This window comes from Thermobia domestica, chromosome 2, assembly GCF_964235325.1.
Source record: "Thermobia domestica chromosome 2, izTheDome1.hap1.1, whole genome shotgun sequence".
Classification (NCBI taxonomy): domain Eukaryota; kingdom Metazoa; phylum Arthropoda; class Insecta; order Zygentoma; family Lepismatidae; genus Thermobia; species Thermobia domestica.
The window spans coordinates 361,162,470-361,179,657 of record NC_137455.1 but is presented as its reverse complement, the minus strand read 5'-3'; the positions used below and the strand labels follow the sequence as shown (position 1 = coordinate 361,179,657).

Sequence of the window (17,188 nt, the reverse complement as noted above, 5' to 3'; positions counted from 1 at the left end):
TTGTTGGTTCATAGATTAAAACAATCATGCAGGATGAAAACTTTGATATTAAACTCTCTGAAATTGAAAAAATTAGCTTGGTTGTCATTTAAATCGGTATGTTCAGGTTTTCTTGGAAATGTAAAGGATGAAAATTATAAAGCTATTGTTAGTGACACGTTGAGCAGTTTTCAACTCATGGGATGTAACATGTCATTAAAATTACACTTTTTGCACTCACATATTGACTTTTCCCTCAAAACTTCGGCGCAGTAAGTGATGAACACGGAGAACGGTTTCATCAGGACATTGCCACATTCCAAAAGCGTTACAGTGGAAAATAGACTGAAAGTATATGATTCCTGAGTGTTGCTGGTCTATCACCAGAGAGATTCCAGAAGACGTCTACAAGCGTATGCGACCAAAGAAAGTACTTTAAAGAGTAAATAAACAAAATTTAATATTAGTATAGTACGCCTTCTTACGTTAGCCTACATTAGATAGTAAATATATACAAATATGTGCACTCATGTCCAAAATGATTGTCGCATATCTATAACTGTCTTCTTGTAAGAACATTATTTGATAATGATTTTGCACGGTACTTTTAATACTGATACTATGTCTATAACCGGGAAATGAATATTTGTGGTAAATTTCACAGGAAAAGAATTATAAATACGAAAATTAGAATGAGGAAAACAAAATGTTACTAAATGGACAAGAAAGTTTTATTTTCGTTTTATTGTTCTTATTTACTGCTCTTTTGACATGAAATTTGCCACACACACATGTCTTTGCCGATTATACACATACTAACGTTATAAGAAATACGTTATCGTTATCAAATTCGTTATCAAATTATATTCCCAGAACAACATATTTATAGACATGCGAAAATAATTTTGGACATGATTGTACATTTCCATTATGTGTTGCAGTCTGTCCAACAAAAACATGACATGATGGAACATTTTGGTTTCCACCAATAAATTCAGTCCCTGTCATGTAGTTATAATCACATAATTTCATTTGAAGGACAGAAAAAAAGTTTAAATTTGTTGCACAGTGTCATAATGATTCGAATTCCACCTTAAACTGTAGACTGATGTCTTATATACCCTCGGCGATGGCCAGGCGCGCACCCGGATTTTTTTTTATGAGGGTAGTCCAAAGTTTGGGGAGAGGGGGTCCGGTACTACAGGCCACTACGTGTATGTAATATTGAACGTTTATTATTAGAACTACGAAAAGACGATAAGTAACTGTAAGGTACTTCCACTTATATTTTCAGAAAAATGATAGAACTATATAATCAGATTGTTTTATAAGAAAGAGAAAAAATCAAATCTCTAATTTTACGTCCCACAATTATGCCGGCTAGGCTAAAGGAGACGGTGATGATGAGAAATGAATGAAAAGGTGGAATGAAGAAAATAGAAAGAAATGGGATAACCTCGAGAAAACCCACGCCCATGGTGTTTGTCCACCACAAAGCTCATTTGGCGTGAACTGGGATCGAACGAAGGACCCCATGCACCATAGGTGAACGCTCAATAAGAGAAAGTACAGATGAAATGTAAGATTAAATTTTCATCTTACATGAATCATTTTCCTGTTGAAAGTAGATCCTTACGAAGACGTCGTTCTGACGCATGATTAGTGTTATACTCAAGAGTTCGACTAACGTGTTTCCTGCAGTAGTCAGGCCTTTAGTGTGACGCTAATCATACGTCAAAACGACTCTGCATAAGACCCGTACAGTTTTATTGAGAAAGCGTATACATGTATGTTGAGTTTGGAAATTTTCGAAGGATCCAGAACTTGTGGATCCCCCCGTGGAGACACCAAACTCCAACTCGAACTCCCACTCCAACAAACTAAATTAAATAGGTAGGTATTTAACACTTTAAATAAATTGTAAATATTTCCTTTTTTTAAATTTACCTCTGACTTCTCAGTTTGCCGAATGGAAATCTTAACGTGAATCTCAGATATTGGCAGCATAAAAAAAAAAAAAAAAAAATCATCTTTCAGCCAACATGTAGCTCTAGAATAGCAAAAAAGTGACATACTTGTTACAGCAACGATGACAACAGAAAATAAAAATGATAAGCCCCTAACGATTGAACCTTGGTCTCAGTAAATAGAGACTGTTGTAATAATGTTCTGTACCATTAGGTCTACCACTGTGCGTGAGACGCCTTTTTGATAAGATTTTTTATTAAGTGTTGGGTAAATTACACTCAGGCATGGAAGAGACGAATCTAAAGGTCGCCGCCGAGGAAGAGGGTAAGTACATATTCTACATTTGATTTCCTACACATAGCTAGATCTTTATATTGATAGGGCAGGTATGTGTACATACAAAACTATCACAGGAGGTCACAACAGATCTCAAACTAATAGTGTATGCTGAAACTTGTTTTCTTAAATTGTGTTTTAAAGGAAGAAAGAAAAGAAAACAAAACAAAATAAAATCTTTTAGTTTAACGTCTCACGATTGTGCCCTTTAGGTTAAGGGAGACGATGGTTAAAGCAAGTGAATGATGAAATGAAATCTTTGAGTTTTACGTCCCGCGGTTCTGCCGGTTAGGCTAAAGGAGACGGTGATGATGAGTAATGAAGGAAATGGTGGAATGAAGAAAGTGGGAGGAAACGGGAGAACCCCGAAAAAACCCACGCACACGGTGTTTGTCCACCACAAAGTTCACTTGGCGGGGGCTGGGATTGAACCCGGGACCCCAAGCAAGTGAATGATTATGGAAGGCAGGGGCGGATCCAGGACCGATTTCTGGGAGGGGCGGTTGGTTGTAATACTGCTATTTTGAAGGTCTCCAAACTTTGGGATGGGTTTTATTTATATATATGAAACAAAAAAAGTTTCCTCTTCTGGAAAGGAAGGGGGGCGATCCCCCTTGGATCCGCCCCTAATGGTAGACTGGTGGCATGAGATAATGGTAAGAAACGGGACTACCCCGAGAAAACCCACGGGAACGATGTTGTTTACCACAAAATTACTTGACCGGGAATCGAACCAGGGACCTCATACACCAGAGATCAGCACTGAGCCACCGTGTTCCCGCAAAGAAAAGAAAAAAAAATAGTCATGAGAAAGTTTGTGTCCAAATATATACAGGACGTTTCGTAAAAGTGCTTTGGTAAGTAAGTTAAAAATAAAACTGTTAATTACTTATCTACATTACCTGGGTTTAACCTGCATCATTAAAAAGAGTAAATTTCCAAGCGTGAGATGCGTTACTCAAAAATTTGTAGTTTCTTTCCCGCAACTACGTCCTTACAAAATGTCCAAGTACTTTCCAATTGTCTTTCATACTAATATGTCAGTCGTACCAACGCGATTACGACGAAAGCATTTTTCCGTGGCCAACCCATTCACCAAATTTAGAAAACCCTAGTAGTAAAAACGGTTGGCTCAACGTTGGGACAGTCAACTTTAGTATCGTTGCGTGAAGGTCGGGAGAATAGTTATTTGGCCAATCATACATTTAACCAACATTGGGCCGACCAAATCCCACTCAATCCCCAACGGTGGACCAACCAACCTTGCTGCTAGGGATGATTGTTTGGTTTGAAATTGAATGTTTTCTTCGGCACCAAAGGTATATGTGGAGCAAACCTACAAATTAATATGAAATCCAAATCCTGTGAGCCCCAACCGGGAATCAAACACAGATCTACGTTGAAGACACGTATGTTAATCGTACAGCTATAATGGAGCCTCGAGTTTTCATTCAATCTAATTCCTTACTTGATAATTTTATTAACCACACAAATAAGAAGAAGAAAAGAAATGAAAAATGGAAGTGTTATTAAAAGGAAAGTTTGACAAGAATGTTGTCTTTCTAGAGTGTTATTCACTGTTGTTGGGGACGTCAGTAGCGGTTCATGGTCTGTAGAAACACCGGTTGCAATATTAAAGGTATGTAGGTACGCGGAAATGTTCCCCTTTCCAGCGTTCTTGAGTTTTATAAAAAAAAAAAAAAAAAATTCAGGAAGTATAAAGAGGAAAGTCTTTTTAAGCTATATTTGTATATATATTGATTAAAGGCCATTCTCTAACATTGATTTAATATATAAGCTATTGCTTTTTTTTCAAACAATCACTATCAATGTACGTTTATACACTATTCATATACAAAACTTCTACACACACATCATTGAACAAGAGATTAATCAAATATATAGCATGTGCTGTAAGCCATGAATGATATCGTTAACCCGAAAAGAAGAAAAAAGCAAGAAAATTGCATATATTCATGCACACAGTTAAACAAAATTATTTAATTAAGCAAACTATGCATTATTTTAGAATGGAAGATCTTACTTGGTTCTTTTCGAGCTTCAAATTTTGTCTATGACTTCATTGAAATCTGAAATGTTGCTCGCCAAGTTTTTCTGAATGGAAAGCATCGCTACCGCAAATATTTTCCGCTTTATTTTCTTTGGGGTATAGAAACACCTCTCTTCTCCGACAATATGCATTTTGTTAGCATTACTTTGTATAACTATAAGGAACAAAAAGTCCATTTTCAGAAACCACGTACTCTTGTCTCCTGTTCTACTATAAAGAAGCGTGAAATCTAAAATTTTTTCTTCGAAAATGAACAAAAAAAGTTTAACATTCCAGCAAATTAGGCTAAAGAAAAGAGATGATTATTGAAAGTGAATGATTTGAGATTAATTTTTTATGCTCTCCGCCGGAAATCGAACATGGGATCATGTGCCTGAAAGACACAGAGCTATAGGTACAGAGCCCAGTGGTAGATTTTTTTCTCCTTCGAGACGTGATTTACTAAATATTAATATTTGGAATGATTTGTCAGTTTTCAATTAATGGGAATTAACCGTGAATTCGAAATCACTGAATTTGATGATGAAATTATCTTGAATATAGGAATTTCTCTTTCGGGTATGGTAGGTGTATATTTCAAAGTTGGAAAAAAGAACGAACTGCGATTGCAAGCACTAGGTATTTCTACTATTATCAATTACTTAACTGGGTGGAGTGAGAAGAAATGTGATAAATACAGTATTAAGTCCCGCTGACTGCACTTATACTTCAGTTTTTCATTAGACATACTTCCTGGTGTTCCATGTTGGAATCTCCTAATTTCATGGCTGATAATATAACAATAACCCCCCCAAAAAGGGAAAATCGATACTTGAAAGAGAATCGATACTAGACAGTTATTGAGACAGTAAACATTCTTAAAAACTGCACCGATACGAGCACAAAATTAAAATACAGAATTATTTTATATTTTGATAATTCCTCTGTTTTAATCATAATGAATATTTAGGACCACAAACACCCAACTTTGGGAGGGCAAATCTCCCCCGATATTATGCCTGCTGTAAGAAACACTACTACCACCAGACGCGTATTTGTTGTTTACGAGTTTGTGTTTTATGAATAACTTCTTTCTTCCAAGCGTCTGTTTGTTACTCTCCCTATCAATTGAGTCAAGCGCTGCCAAACGAAGGAATTCGTAACTATTACAGAAGCTGACTATATACCAGTTGCGGAACGAGGTGCAACTGCAAGCTGGCATGCGGGAAGATAGCAGTGATGCAAGAATAAATCCACTTCCCCATGTTAAGAGATACGAGCTCGCTGACATATGTTCAATGTTACTGCTTCCAGTGATAACGCTCGCTGCAACTGGAAATGTAAATCTCTCTCTTTCTTTCAGTTTTTTAATTGATTTTTTCTAGAAATGCATCAATACTGTCTTGCGCTGAAGAGCAAAGGATATTTTTTTATTTTTTACTGATAGATCCCTTTAGTATTTTAAAAAAATATCCGGTTGTACAACCATGCAACATATAGCACCAGCCGCCACTGGGGGCGTTAGAAAAAATTAGTAAAGATTGTATTTCAGAAGTGATAAGAAGAATTAAATATATTTACTTTGCAGGCTGTCATAGAGAAACAACCTGAAAAAAATATATAAAATGTACGAAGGTTTAAAGTGAAACAATGAGTAGTGTTGGGTACAAACAAATGTAAAGAAATACAAAAGGAGTAGTGATTTGATAAGAACTGGGAAGGGGTAGGGTTGATAGGGATTATCTTAAGTATTCAAGGTGGAAGAGAGGAAGTGAAAGTACAGAAAATTATTACGTTTTGGTAGTACAGCAATGAAAGTGTGAAATGTATATGGAAAAAATAAAATGCAAGAATAGGAATAGCAAACGATGCTTGAATAGGAAGAAGAAAGACTTATTTTGTGGATCAGTTGATAAGCAATTAGTGGTAAAAGTGTTCATATGTTTCGTGTGGAGTATCGTATTGTAGAAAGAAGAAAGATGGACACTATGAGAATGTTCACAATATGAATATAAAGAAGAATGTAGAAAATTAGCCAGGTAAAACGAAATAAACAATGAATAAGTATTCTTTTTAGTTTATTTTCCCATGATTATGTTCCGAGTCTAAGTAAAACGGTGGTGATGATAATTAATAAAATGGTGGAATGAAGGAAATGGGAGAACTCCGAGGAAACCCAGGAGAACGACGTTCGTCCACTACAAAGCCCATTTGGCGCGAGTTGGGATTGAACCGAAAAAACACCTTCCATAAATGAACCCTACTACTGAGCCACCTCCAGAACGGATTGCCTTCTTAACACGTATTTGAAAAATCTTCAACGTTTTAAACGGGAAGTAGTATTCTGGAATTACAGCCTAGGGTGCAATAAAATGTTAATACGATAAAACAAAGGAGGTCCGATTGTCTGAATGAACCTCGGTTGTCTTAGCTTCGACACAGATCCGAGTAAAGATTCTGATTCCACATGAAAACAGTACGTCTTGTTTCGTATATCATCAGTGTTAACAAGAATTTTAGGAAACCTGAAAATGGATCAAAAGAAAGCGATATTGGCCAATGATTAGATTTTCGATCAGGAATCACAAAATTTTTGAACGGTTCCTAAATTGAGTTTTCGTATTTTCTACGGAATAAGCACATCATACTGGTGGAATGAAGAAAGTGGGAGGAAACGGGAGAACCTCGAGAAAACCCACGAGCACGGTGTTTGTCCACCACAAAGTCCACATTGCGCGAGCTGGGATCGAACCAGGGACCCCAAGCAACGGAGGTGAACGCTCTACCACTAAGCCACCGCGCCCCCCACTGATAGTTTGGATTTGGTTACACTATGCAGGGTGTTAATGAACTATACCGACAAACTTTAAGAGGTGATTCCTCACATCAAAATAAGAGAAAAAGTTCGTATGGAACTATGGCGAAAAGTGCATAGTTTCAGAGCTAGGGCTGTCCAAAATCACGAAAAAGCCAAATTTCAAGAGGCCCTATTTCAAATTTGAGAGACTGTGGATGGTGGTCCTTAGCATAAAGGAAGTCACGCATACGCAATTCAAAAATGCATGTTTCATTAATGTTCAATAGGTGTACAGATTATTCCCTGCAGGGTGAAATTCCCAGACATACCATCAATCAAAGTTTGAGATGTGCTTTATGATTGGTTAAAGTAGGTAAAGGATAAAGCTTGATAGTAGTGAACACGGAATCCTTAGGCGAGATGTCCTAAGTGTTAAGGATCGTCAGCAGCACGGTCTCTCGTACTCGGGAAAACGCATGGTGCGATGGTTTCTTTCACGCTTATAAGTGAAGAAAACGTGAAATATACCGCCACGAAATACGTATCATCACACGTTATTCCGAACACAAAGAAACATGGAGCTGCTGGTTTCTAACAATTCTGCTTTCCCTGTGAAGCAACGGGTGTCCATTGTTGTCAAGGTTTACCTCGTGCCTACTTTGACTCTTCTTGAAATCAGGGTATATTTGAAAACTCTATTGAAAACATATATGAGAATTACACCCTAGAGAGAATACCATCTACGCCTATTGACAATTGATGACTTGTCTTAATCATTCTTGTTCCTTACTGCAAAGGGCATAAACACCGAATGTTAAACTGAAATAATTCATTTTATTTCACATTTCATATTCATACATTATCATATCATCACCCTCTCCCAGTTCCGTATCCAGGGGGGGTCTAGGGGGTCCGGCCCCCCTAAAATTTTACTGGCTCCTAAAATTTTCTCGGTAGGCTTACAAATGAACTATAATATGGTGATGAACTGTAATGTGGTTGGATCGCCCACCCCAAACTTCGACGCCCCCCCTAATTTTTTGGGCTGGTTACAGGCCTGCCGTCTCCTTTAACCTAAAAGGCATTAATCGTGGGACGTATACCGTAACCGAAATAGTTAATTTAATTTTATTAAAATCGGTTTTATAGCAGTATTTATGAAACGACATAATTTTTCCCAATGATACGAGGAAGGGTCAGAAACTAGAGTTACAAGCAAGGGCGCCCATCAGGGGGGGGGCAAAGTGGTGCGCTTGCCCCTAGAGGAAATTGTACTTGGGAATATCGAAAATCCAATAGAATTTTTACGTTAGTTACAGCAAAATTTGAAACTATATTTGTAACGTCGCTTATACTTGCCCCTCCCCTTGGAAACCACAACATGGGCGCCCTTGTTTACAAGACCGATATTTCTGGAGTTTCGTCTGTTATAGAGGAATGAGGAGTGTGCGATAATTTTAAAAATGGAGTAGCAACTGTGCACAGTTTCAGCCACCCGTTACCTACGGTGCTAGTTGTAGGTAAACACAAACAATGTGTTTACTTGTTTGGAAATTAGTTTCGCAAAGAAGTTCGCTCAGTTATTCGATTTCTGTGCACGACAAAAATGTAACCACGGTTGAAATTGACCGGCAGCTGATAGAGGTTCATGGAAGTGCTGTAACGTGTCGTCAACATGTCGCAGAATAGTGTCGAAAGCTTGCAGCTGGTAGAGAAAATATCACCGACGAGGAGTGGTGCAGCGGCTGACCCAGCACGGCATCAACAGATTTGAACACAGCTCGCGGGGAGGAGGTGATTCAGGACAACAGGATGATCGCGTTACGGCATCTGATGGCAGTATTGGAAATTTCGTTCGGAAGCGTTCGTCACATTCTGCTTGTGACAACGTGACTAAACACGCAAGGACAGTAGGAATGCACACGAGGCAAGATTTGTGGCTGTCTCGTCTCGAAAATTTGCTGTAAAAGTGATGTCTCGACTCGAAAAATGTATAGTTCTCTATAGGAAGAGCCGTGTCTGGACTCGAATTTTGTCAGGAAAATCCTGTTTCGATTCGTCTCGTGCGCATCCCTAAAGGACAGGATTTTTTTTTTTTTTTTTTACCAGTAGTGAATCTTGAAACTCATCCCACGATGCGACACGTGTCTCAACCGATATGAAGACTATGTCCCAAAATAACCTGTTGGCTGTATTGGTTGAATGAAATCAATACACGCTTCACTGCAGGTTTTGTAACCTTACTTTCCGATTAGTCCTCGTATTAATCTAAGTACAATGAATCCGTTCTAACTACATAGAAAGTGGATGCTGTAGGTATTTTTAAAAACATTTTTAGTGTATTTTTTTGTAATGAAGAATATAGAATGAAAAAAAAAAACATGATCGTTTTTTATAACATAATTAACAGAGCAGCAAAATATATAACGGGAAAAAGAAGGAGGAAAAGAAAAGAAAAAAGAACGAAAAATAGTTTCTGAATACATAATTCTGACAGATAGTGTTTATTTCTAGGCTTGTCGTTAGTACAGGATGTATCTGTGTTCGTGTCACTTAAGGTGAGGAAAAAAATGTTTTAGAATACCTATTTGCGAACCGAATTGTTCGCAAAGCGAGTTGTGTTAGATCGATGGTTCACACTTTATACCAATTCGTGTTGAATTCGAAAATGATGTTGGCGAATGAACTTTAACAAATGAAATCATTTTTGAGGAATGGGCCGCGGTGGTTCAGTGGTAGAGCGTTCACCTCTGGTGCTAGGGGTCTCGGGTTCAAACCCTGCTCCCGCCAAGTGAACTTTGTGGTGGACAAACACCGTGTGCGTGGGTTTTCTCGGGTTCTCCCGTTTCCTCCCACTTTCTTCATTTCATTCATCTCTCATCTTCACCGTCTCCTTTAGCCTAACCGGCATAACCGTGGGACGTAAAACTCAAAAATTTCATTTCATTTTATTTCATTATTGAGGAAGTACAGAAAATTAACTTCACAAAATTTACAGCTTCCACTTTATACAACAAATTTTCCTATCAACTGCAACTGCTTTGTAAATGTAAAATATCAGCTACTAAACTCAACGAAGTAATGCACAAGTTTCAAACATGCTAAAATCGGAAATTTCAATAATATTAGTGTTTTAAGATTTACCTTCAGAAGTTAAGAGTTGCCATACTTTAGGTAAAACTGCAAGAGAATTACTGAAATACCATCTATTAATTGTCATGTAATGAAAAGTACAGTTTACCAGGAAAGTAACATTTTTCATTTTTTACTTGAATTGAGTCATTGACCAGGCACGTGGCCAAGGGGTGGGTCCGGGGGGCCTGGAAACCCCCTTCGGAACCAAAAATGAAAAAAAATAAGGAGGGATGAAACAAAAAGAAACGAGGAAAAGAATAAGCAGCGTTAAAAATACAAATCTACAGTAAGCGTTTGGTTACTCTTTCTTCTGAGGAGCTTTGTGTGGAGGAAACGGGAGAAAGGGTCAAGTTGAAAATGGATATTGATGTAACAGAACATTCCGAATTCCATCTAGCTCCATGCTAATCCTATAGATTACAAATAATGATCGATAAACCAGTTCTATCAGATAGACTCTCAGGTAGAAGTTAAGAAATGCCCACAATCACCACTAATATGAGACTGGCAACATAGATTCTAGTTACACTTTTTAAAGACATTTTCAATTTCGCGCTCGCGGCAACACTAATCCATTTTATAGGATATCTTTACTGCTATCCTATCTCGTTGCTATCCTTGATGGCATTAAAAGAAGATAAGAAAAAGAAAAAGAAAGAAGACAAGAAGAACTGAGTTCGAATGACCTCGGAAGATTATATCTTTTTCAATACTTTTTTTTATATTCTTTTACTCGAGATTTCTTCATAATTTGTTATTAAAATACTTACTAACATATCCTGAGTTTATTGTCCTAACAAATCAATATTTGTATGTTGGCAGTAAAATGTTTAGATTGATCGAGCTCCTTGTGTGTAACCACAGTATTTCATATCAAGCCCATCCATTACGAAATCTTGGCTAAACGAACCAATAGGTATATGTTGCCAGTAAAATTTCATAGACTGATCAAGCCCGTGGTGTGATAACTACAGTATTTCGTCACGGACCCCCCCTATTACGAAATCCTGGCTAAGTGCCTGCACTGACTAGTATCATATTCGTCCCAATACAGAATTATTTAAACCCATGTATTTTAATATTGGATAGATTAAACATATGAGCTATCTGAAGCCAAACTGAACTAAATTCTTTTCCGTGCTGTGGGAAATTGACCCTTATGGAAACAGTGACTACTTGACATGAATTGCTGTCCTTGGGAAATGGAAATGAAATTAAATGAAATCTTTCAATTTAACATATCACAATTATGACCTTTAGGCTAAGGGATACGGGTGATTAAAGCAAATGAATGATAATGGAAGATTTAGTGAAATGCGAGAATGGGAGGAAACGAAAGTATCTCGAGAAAATCCATGGACATGATGTCCACCACAAACTTAGTTGGTCGGGGATCAAACGAGGTACCCCCTCCTGGCTCAAGAAATTTATTGAATTTCTTAAGATTTTCTTAATACAAATTAAAAAAAAATATCAAACGTAATGTAGCAACCAGGAATTTGAGCCCCCGCTAGAATATTTTCTTCGGGCGCCCATGCCCACACACCAAAGGTAGTAAATGCTCTGCCAATGAGCCACCGTGCCCCCCTCCTTTAGAAATGTCCCTCACGTTATTGTTGCGTCAATTTCTACACTTAGTTTCTTTTGTGGCATATGGTTCCATTTGAAATGCGCGCAACGTAACTGATTTCATGCTTAAACTCGGAAATTGATGAAAATGTAGTTAATATACTTTGGTTTCAGACAACTCAAGTAATAATATCATTGAATGTAGTTATTATTGTTTATTTTTATAGTCGACATGTATATGAAATAACAAAAGTAAACCATTTGAATAAATATACTAGTTTTTGACACCAGTTTGTATCAAGTTGCCAAACCCTCATTGTTGCTCATTCTTCCTTACATTTCTTCGTATAAGTCACGTTTGTTCAGTTAAAAAAAGAAATGGTTTTAGTTTGTGAAATACAGTAAATTTTTGATTTATGAGGAAATGCTGAAACCAGAAGAAATAGATATATCAATTCCGTTGCTGTAGAAGAATAAACTCAAAAGATATAACATGTTCTTGGACGCTGAGTTCATATAGTAAACGATTTCTCGCTATTTCTTATAAGTTTTGCTCTTTAGGAATCAACATTGAAAAGAGAAGCTGTACTAGGTTCTACTATTACTGGTTTCAATAAAATTATAAGAGCTGTACTCTTTTATTGGCATCCGGAATTCATGTCAAAAACAGTTTGTCTACCCGAATTACTGCTTTCGTTCTGTGCAAATCAATATTGGAATAAAAAGTGATAATGGGTTTGTGTTAGTCCTGTTACAGTAAAGAGATAAAGACGACAGTAAATCTATTCTTGTAATGGTAAGTCCATATTGAACAAGAAAAAAAAATAGCTTCTCATTATCTATGATCGTTGTTACTCTATGGGGATCAGTGTTAGGCATTGAAATCGTAGATTTCTACCTCTTTCGGTTTGGTTAGAGAGAAACAATCGGAGATAAAACTTATTTCTGACACACTGAATTCATATCAAAAAATTATTTTCACTATCTTTTGTTGTCTTCTTTTGATTAGAGAGAAACGAGCTTAGATAACACTTATCTCTGACATGCTGAATCCAAATCAAAAATTGATTCTCACTATCTTTTGTTCGTTTGTATTGATTAGAGAGAAACGAGTTTAGATAAAACTTATCTCTGACACGCTGAATCCATATCAAAAATGATTATCCTTATATTTTGTTATGTTCTTTTGATTAGAGAGAAACGACCTTAGATAACACTTATCTCTGACATGCTGAATCCAAATCAAAAATTGATTCTCACTATCTTTTTTTTTTTCGTTTGTATTGATTAGAGAGACACGAGCAGAGATAAAACTTATCTCTGACACGCTAAATCCATATCAAAAATTAGTATATTTTTATCACTATTGCTCTTTGCATACGAATATTGAAACTGAAAATGGTAATAGATTTCTACCATTTCCGGATAAAGACATAAATCGAACACTTTTCTTTGGTAGCTGAATTCATTCCAGAAATCAGCTTCCCGCTATCTATTGCTATTCATGTTCCTTACAATTAGGATTAGAAATTATATCTATGGGCTTTTTAGCTTCTATGGCTATTTTAATCAGTCATGTAGGAGGGATAACGTCCCTCGGCGATTACACTATCCGAGAAATTGGGCAAGGAAGAAAGAAATTGGGAAGAAAGGAAGGGACTTCAAACCATTTTATTAGGTACCATCTCGGCACTTGCCTGGCATGAATGAGGGAAAACCTCACTTTAGATGTCTGGCGTGAAAGAGGATTTGCATTTTTTCTATCAAGTGTTGATCATGTTACACGTGGTCAAGTTTAAAACCGGAAATCGTTGATGTCTACCATTTCCGTTTTGAATAGAGTTAGGGTAAGATGTGGAATCTATATTCTGGGGAGACTGAATTCATACCAAAAATCTTTCTCGTAATGTCCTATTATTTTTTTCTTTACGTAACCTGTTCATACACGGACGGACATAACAGTTCTATAAGACTTCCTTCCTATGCTTTCGAAATGTGGGTGTGGAGAAAAATAGAATAAATTAGCTGGGTCGAGCGAAAAACGATTGAGAAGATCTTAGAAATGATGGGGAAGAAAAGAACCATTTTAGATATTGTTAAGAACTGAAAGAGAAACTGGTTAGGACATTGGCTAAGAAGGAACTATATAATGAGGGACGTGATAGAGGGAATGGTGACAGGAAAGAGGGGGAGGGAGCAAAGGAGACTACAATTAATGGACGATATCAAAACAGAAAAATCGTATGTGAAGACTAAGAGGTTAGCTGAAGACGTGGAGCATGGATACTTCTCAGTTGCGGCAGTGACCTGCAAATAGCCCTAATGGCAGAATACCTGTGATGGTGATGATAATCTTGCATAGCATTGTTTGAAATTCTAAGATGTTTGATACGCCACTGGACGTTCTATTTATCAAAAATGTTCATGAACCATCAACGAACTACAATAAAGATCTCTCAAAACAATTTCCCAGACGGGTCTCCTATTAGTTGATCTTGACCTCTATTTTCGTAAGCCGATACATGTCTTGTCCTTGTACGTACATCACAAAATGATTAATTAATTTTCCCATCAACAGTTAATACCCATTGATTTCACTCAGGTCACGTTCCGCTCTGTCACACGATTGTCAACGTATACAATCTTGTAATAGAGTCCAAATACATAATTCCATTCAGGATGTGTGGTGCGAACACGGGTAAGTTGTATCAGCTTCAGGTCAAAGGGTTCATGTAATAGGTTATATGTAGTATTCACACACCGAGACACTAGTTTTGCATAACACAACACTCTTCATCAGCGAATTATACCTTTTGTATGTCTTTTCTTGAAATCATTGTTTGCCTGAAAAAATGTAAATACTCGGTAATATTTATGTTAAGGCACTAGTTGCACTCAAATACCGCTTCTTGTGAGATCAACTAAGTCAAGTAGTGTCAGGTCTGGTCAGAGGAAAGATGAGTAATCTTTCGTACTCATTGAATGAGATTGGCATTGGCATTCATGGGGCCACGGTGGCTCAGTGGTAGAGCGTTCACCTCTGGTGCATTGAGTCCCTGGTTCGATCCCAGCTCGCGCAGAGTGAGATTTGTGTTGGACAAACAACGTGTGCGTGGGTTTTCTCGGGGTTCTCCCGTTTCCTCCCACTTTATTAATTCCACCATTCCATTCATTTCTCATTATCACCGTCTCCTTTAGCCTAGCCCGCATAACCGTGGGAATTAAAACTGAAAGAGTTTGTCATTCAGTTAATGTGTTGAGGACAATTGAGGAGCAACTTGAGAGAAAGAGGTATTGAACAGCAGTCTAGAAAGCCAACACTAACGGTGAAGAGAGCAGATATGCTGAACACATTTAAGGTTGCCAGATTTTACGTTTTTTCCGTAAGTTTTATGTTTTTTTTTCTAGCACGTTTTACGTTATACGATTTAATTTTTATTTCTTCCGTTTTCTTTTAATAAATACAAGAAATGCTAGTCCTGGATACATTTAAAGTATTTTATAAGTTAGTGCGAACATAAATGAATCAGAGAAACTGTAATGACTTGTGTATCTTTAAATGTTAATGATGGCTCTTCATTGTGTTCGTGCGATCAATTTATAGATTTTATACTATGAATCATGAACATTAAAGCAGTGCTTGACATCGAAGATTTGGGTGAGAAGAGTTGTCCATAAGGTTGGAGAAATTTCTACTTCGTCTCGATTTAAAACATGTATTACTAGAAGAGATATTTCTCGTTTCGTTTGTAACATTCCAGGCCTCATTTTATATGTCTTCGCAAAATTTATCTACTATATGGAATTCAAAATATGTGTTAAAAGTCTTTAGTAGTGCTGAGTCTGAAAGAAATTGCAGAAGATAGATGATTCCAAAACGAAAAATTAACGTCACCTATCTCATAACGTAAAAGAAAATGAAATGAAATTATTTAATTTAACGACCCACGTTATGTTCTTGGGGCTAACGGAGACGATGATTAAAGCAAGTGAATGATGATGGAAGAATTGATGGAATGAGAATGTGGAAGGAAATAGGAGTATCCCAAAAAAAAAACACCACAAACTTACTTTGGTGGGGATTTAACCAGGGATTCCGTGCACGAAAGGTAAGCATTCTACCGCTGACCCACCGTGCCCCATTATATTGCAAAATTAGTACCGAATCTCGAATACCGCAAACTAAAACACAGTTTTATGTTAACTTTGACTGATACAGAATGAGGCTCTAGGTCTCAGGCGTTAGACAGATGATTTTTAACCAGAACCTATTTTGGATTTGAGTCCCTCAGAAGAACATGAGGGTCTATAAATTTTCCTTGATATTTCTGCGTTTGTGTCTCTCTTGCATTAAATTAAATAGAATTATGTATAACATTCATTAGAAGTCCATGGAAATCTGTGTCCTGGTTAGGGTGAGTTATAAGAAACTGGCTAGCTCGCGCGCCTTTGTTACACATGGTTCGTGTTCTATATTCCTGGTGAGCGAGCCTTGAAATTTGGATGTATATGGTTGTTCGAATTCCACCTTAAATTTGTAGTTTCACGTTTTATATAGCTGCTGTGATGAATCTAAACTTCAAGAAATAAACTTGTAACAGTATATCAGAGAAACAAGTTATATCTTTATTGATTACCAACATTTGCTATTGATATTGTTACCAACATTAACATTTTTTAAAACATTTAATTTCTTTCGTTTCAGAAAATGAACAGGAATCCGCAGCAGATTTTGAAACTGCTATTCGAAATGCAGGTAAGTAATTAAACCTTTATCTCACTAAGATAGATAAAAGGGGAAAAAAAATGCAAAACTTAATATTTTGTTGTGTAGAATCAATCTCATTTGTTCAATTTAGTTTCCTAATTAGGATATTTTCGACTAACAAGGGAATAATTAAAGTCACCTTGTTATCGCTGGTGTAGGAGTTTACGTCTATTTACCCTTACACTCACAATCGAGACGTATTGAAAATGTAAAGTTCTCAATCATCTCCTCCCCCAGGACACATATCATGCTTTACCAACTGCCATTAAACTTGGGAAGATTTAAGTGAAAGTTGATGGGCAACGTAGTTCGTCGCGTCTAAGCTATCAAAGTAAGATTATTAGAATTAATTTAATTACTTTTTTCTTTTCTTCAGTTTATGCCTAATACGAGGGATAGCTCACTACTTCGATGGCGGATGCGAAGTACATCCTGCAACAGTGTTGCCACAGTCCTAGATCTGGATTGGGCTGAAAAATAGTACCAAATTGAAACAAAAAGGGCTGAATTCATTATTCTATACCAATGTTATACATGGCTCAATAACATGAAGCTAAAAGAGGTAAAGTTCTTGAACATTCTCCCC

General features: G+C 37.0%; 1 protein-coding gene across 1 annotated transcript in view; it reads left to right on the top strand.

Annotated features, from left to right (window-relative positions):
* Positions 1–2,153: 2,153 nt before the first annotated feature.
* The window catches only part of LOC145678823 (synaptic vesicle glycoprotein 2B-like), a 90,753-nt gene continuing 75,718 nt past the window's right edge, over positions 2,154–17,188 (top strand). Inside the window, exons 1-2 of the mRNA XM_081749369.1 lie at positions 2,154–2,271; positions 16,540–16,590. Of these exons, the coding sequence (XP_081605495.1) occupies positions 2,232–2,271; positions 16,540–16,590 (91 nt within the window). The 5' untranslated portion in view covers positions 2,154–2,231. The remainder of the gene's footprint in view (positions 2,272–16,539; positions 16,591–17,188) is intronic.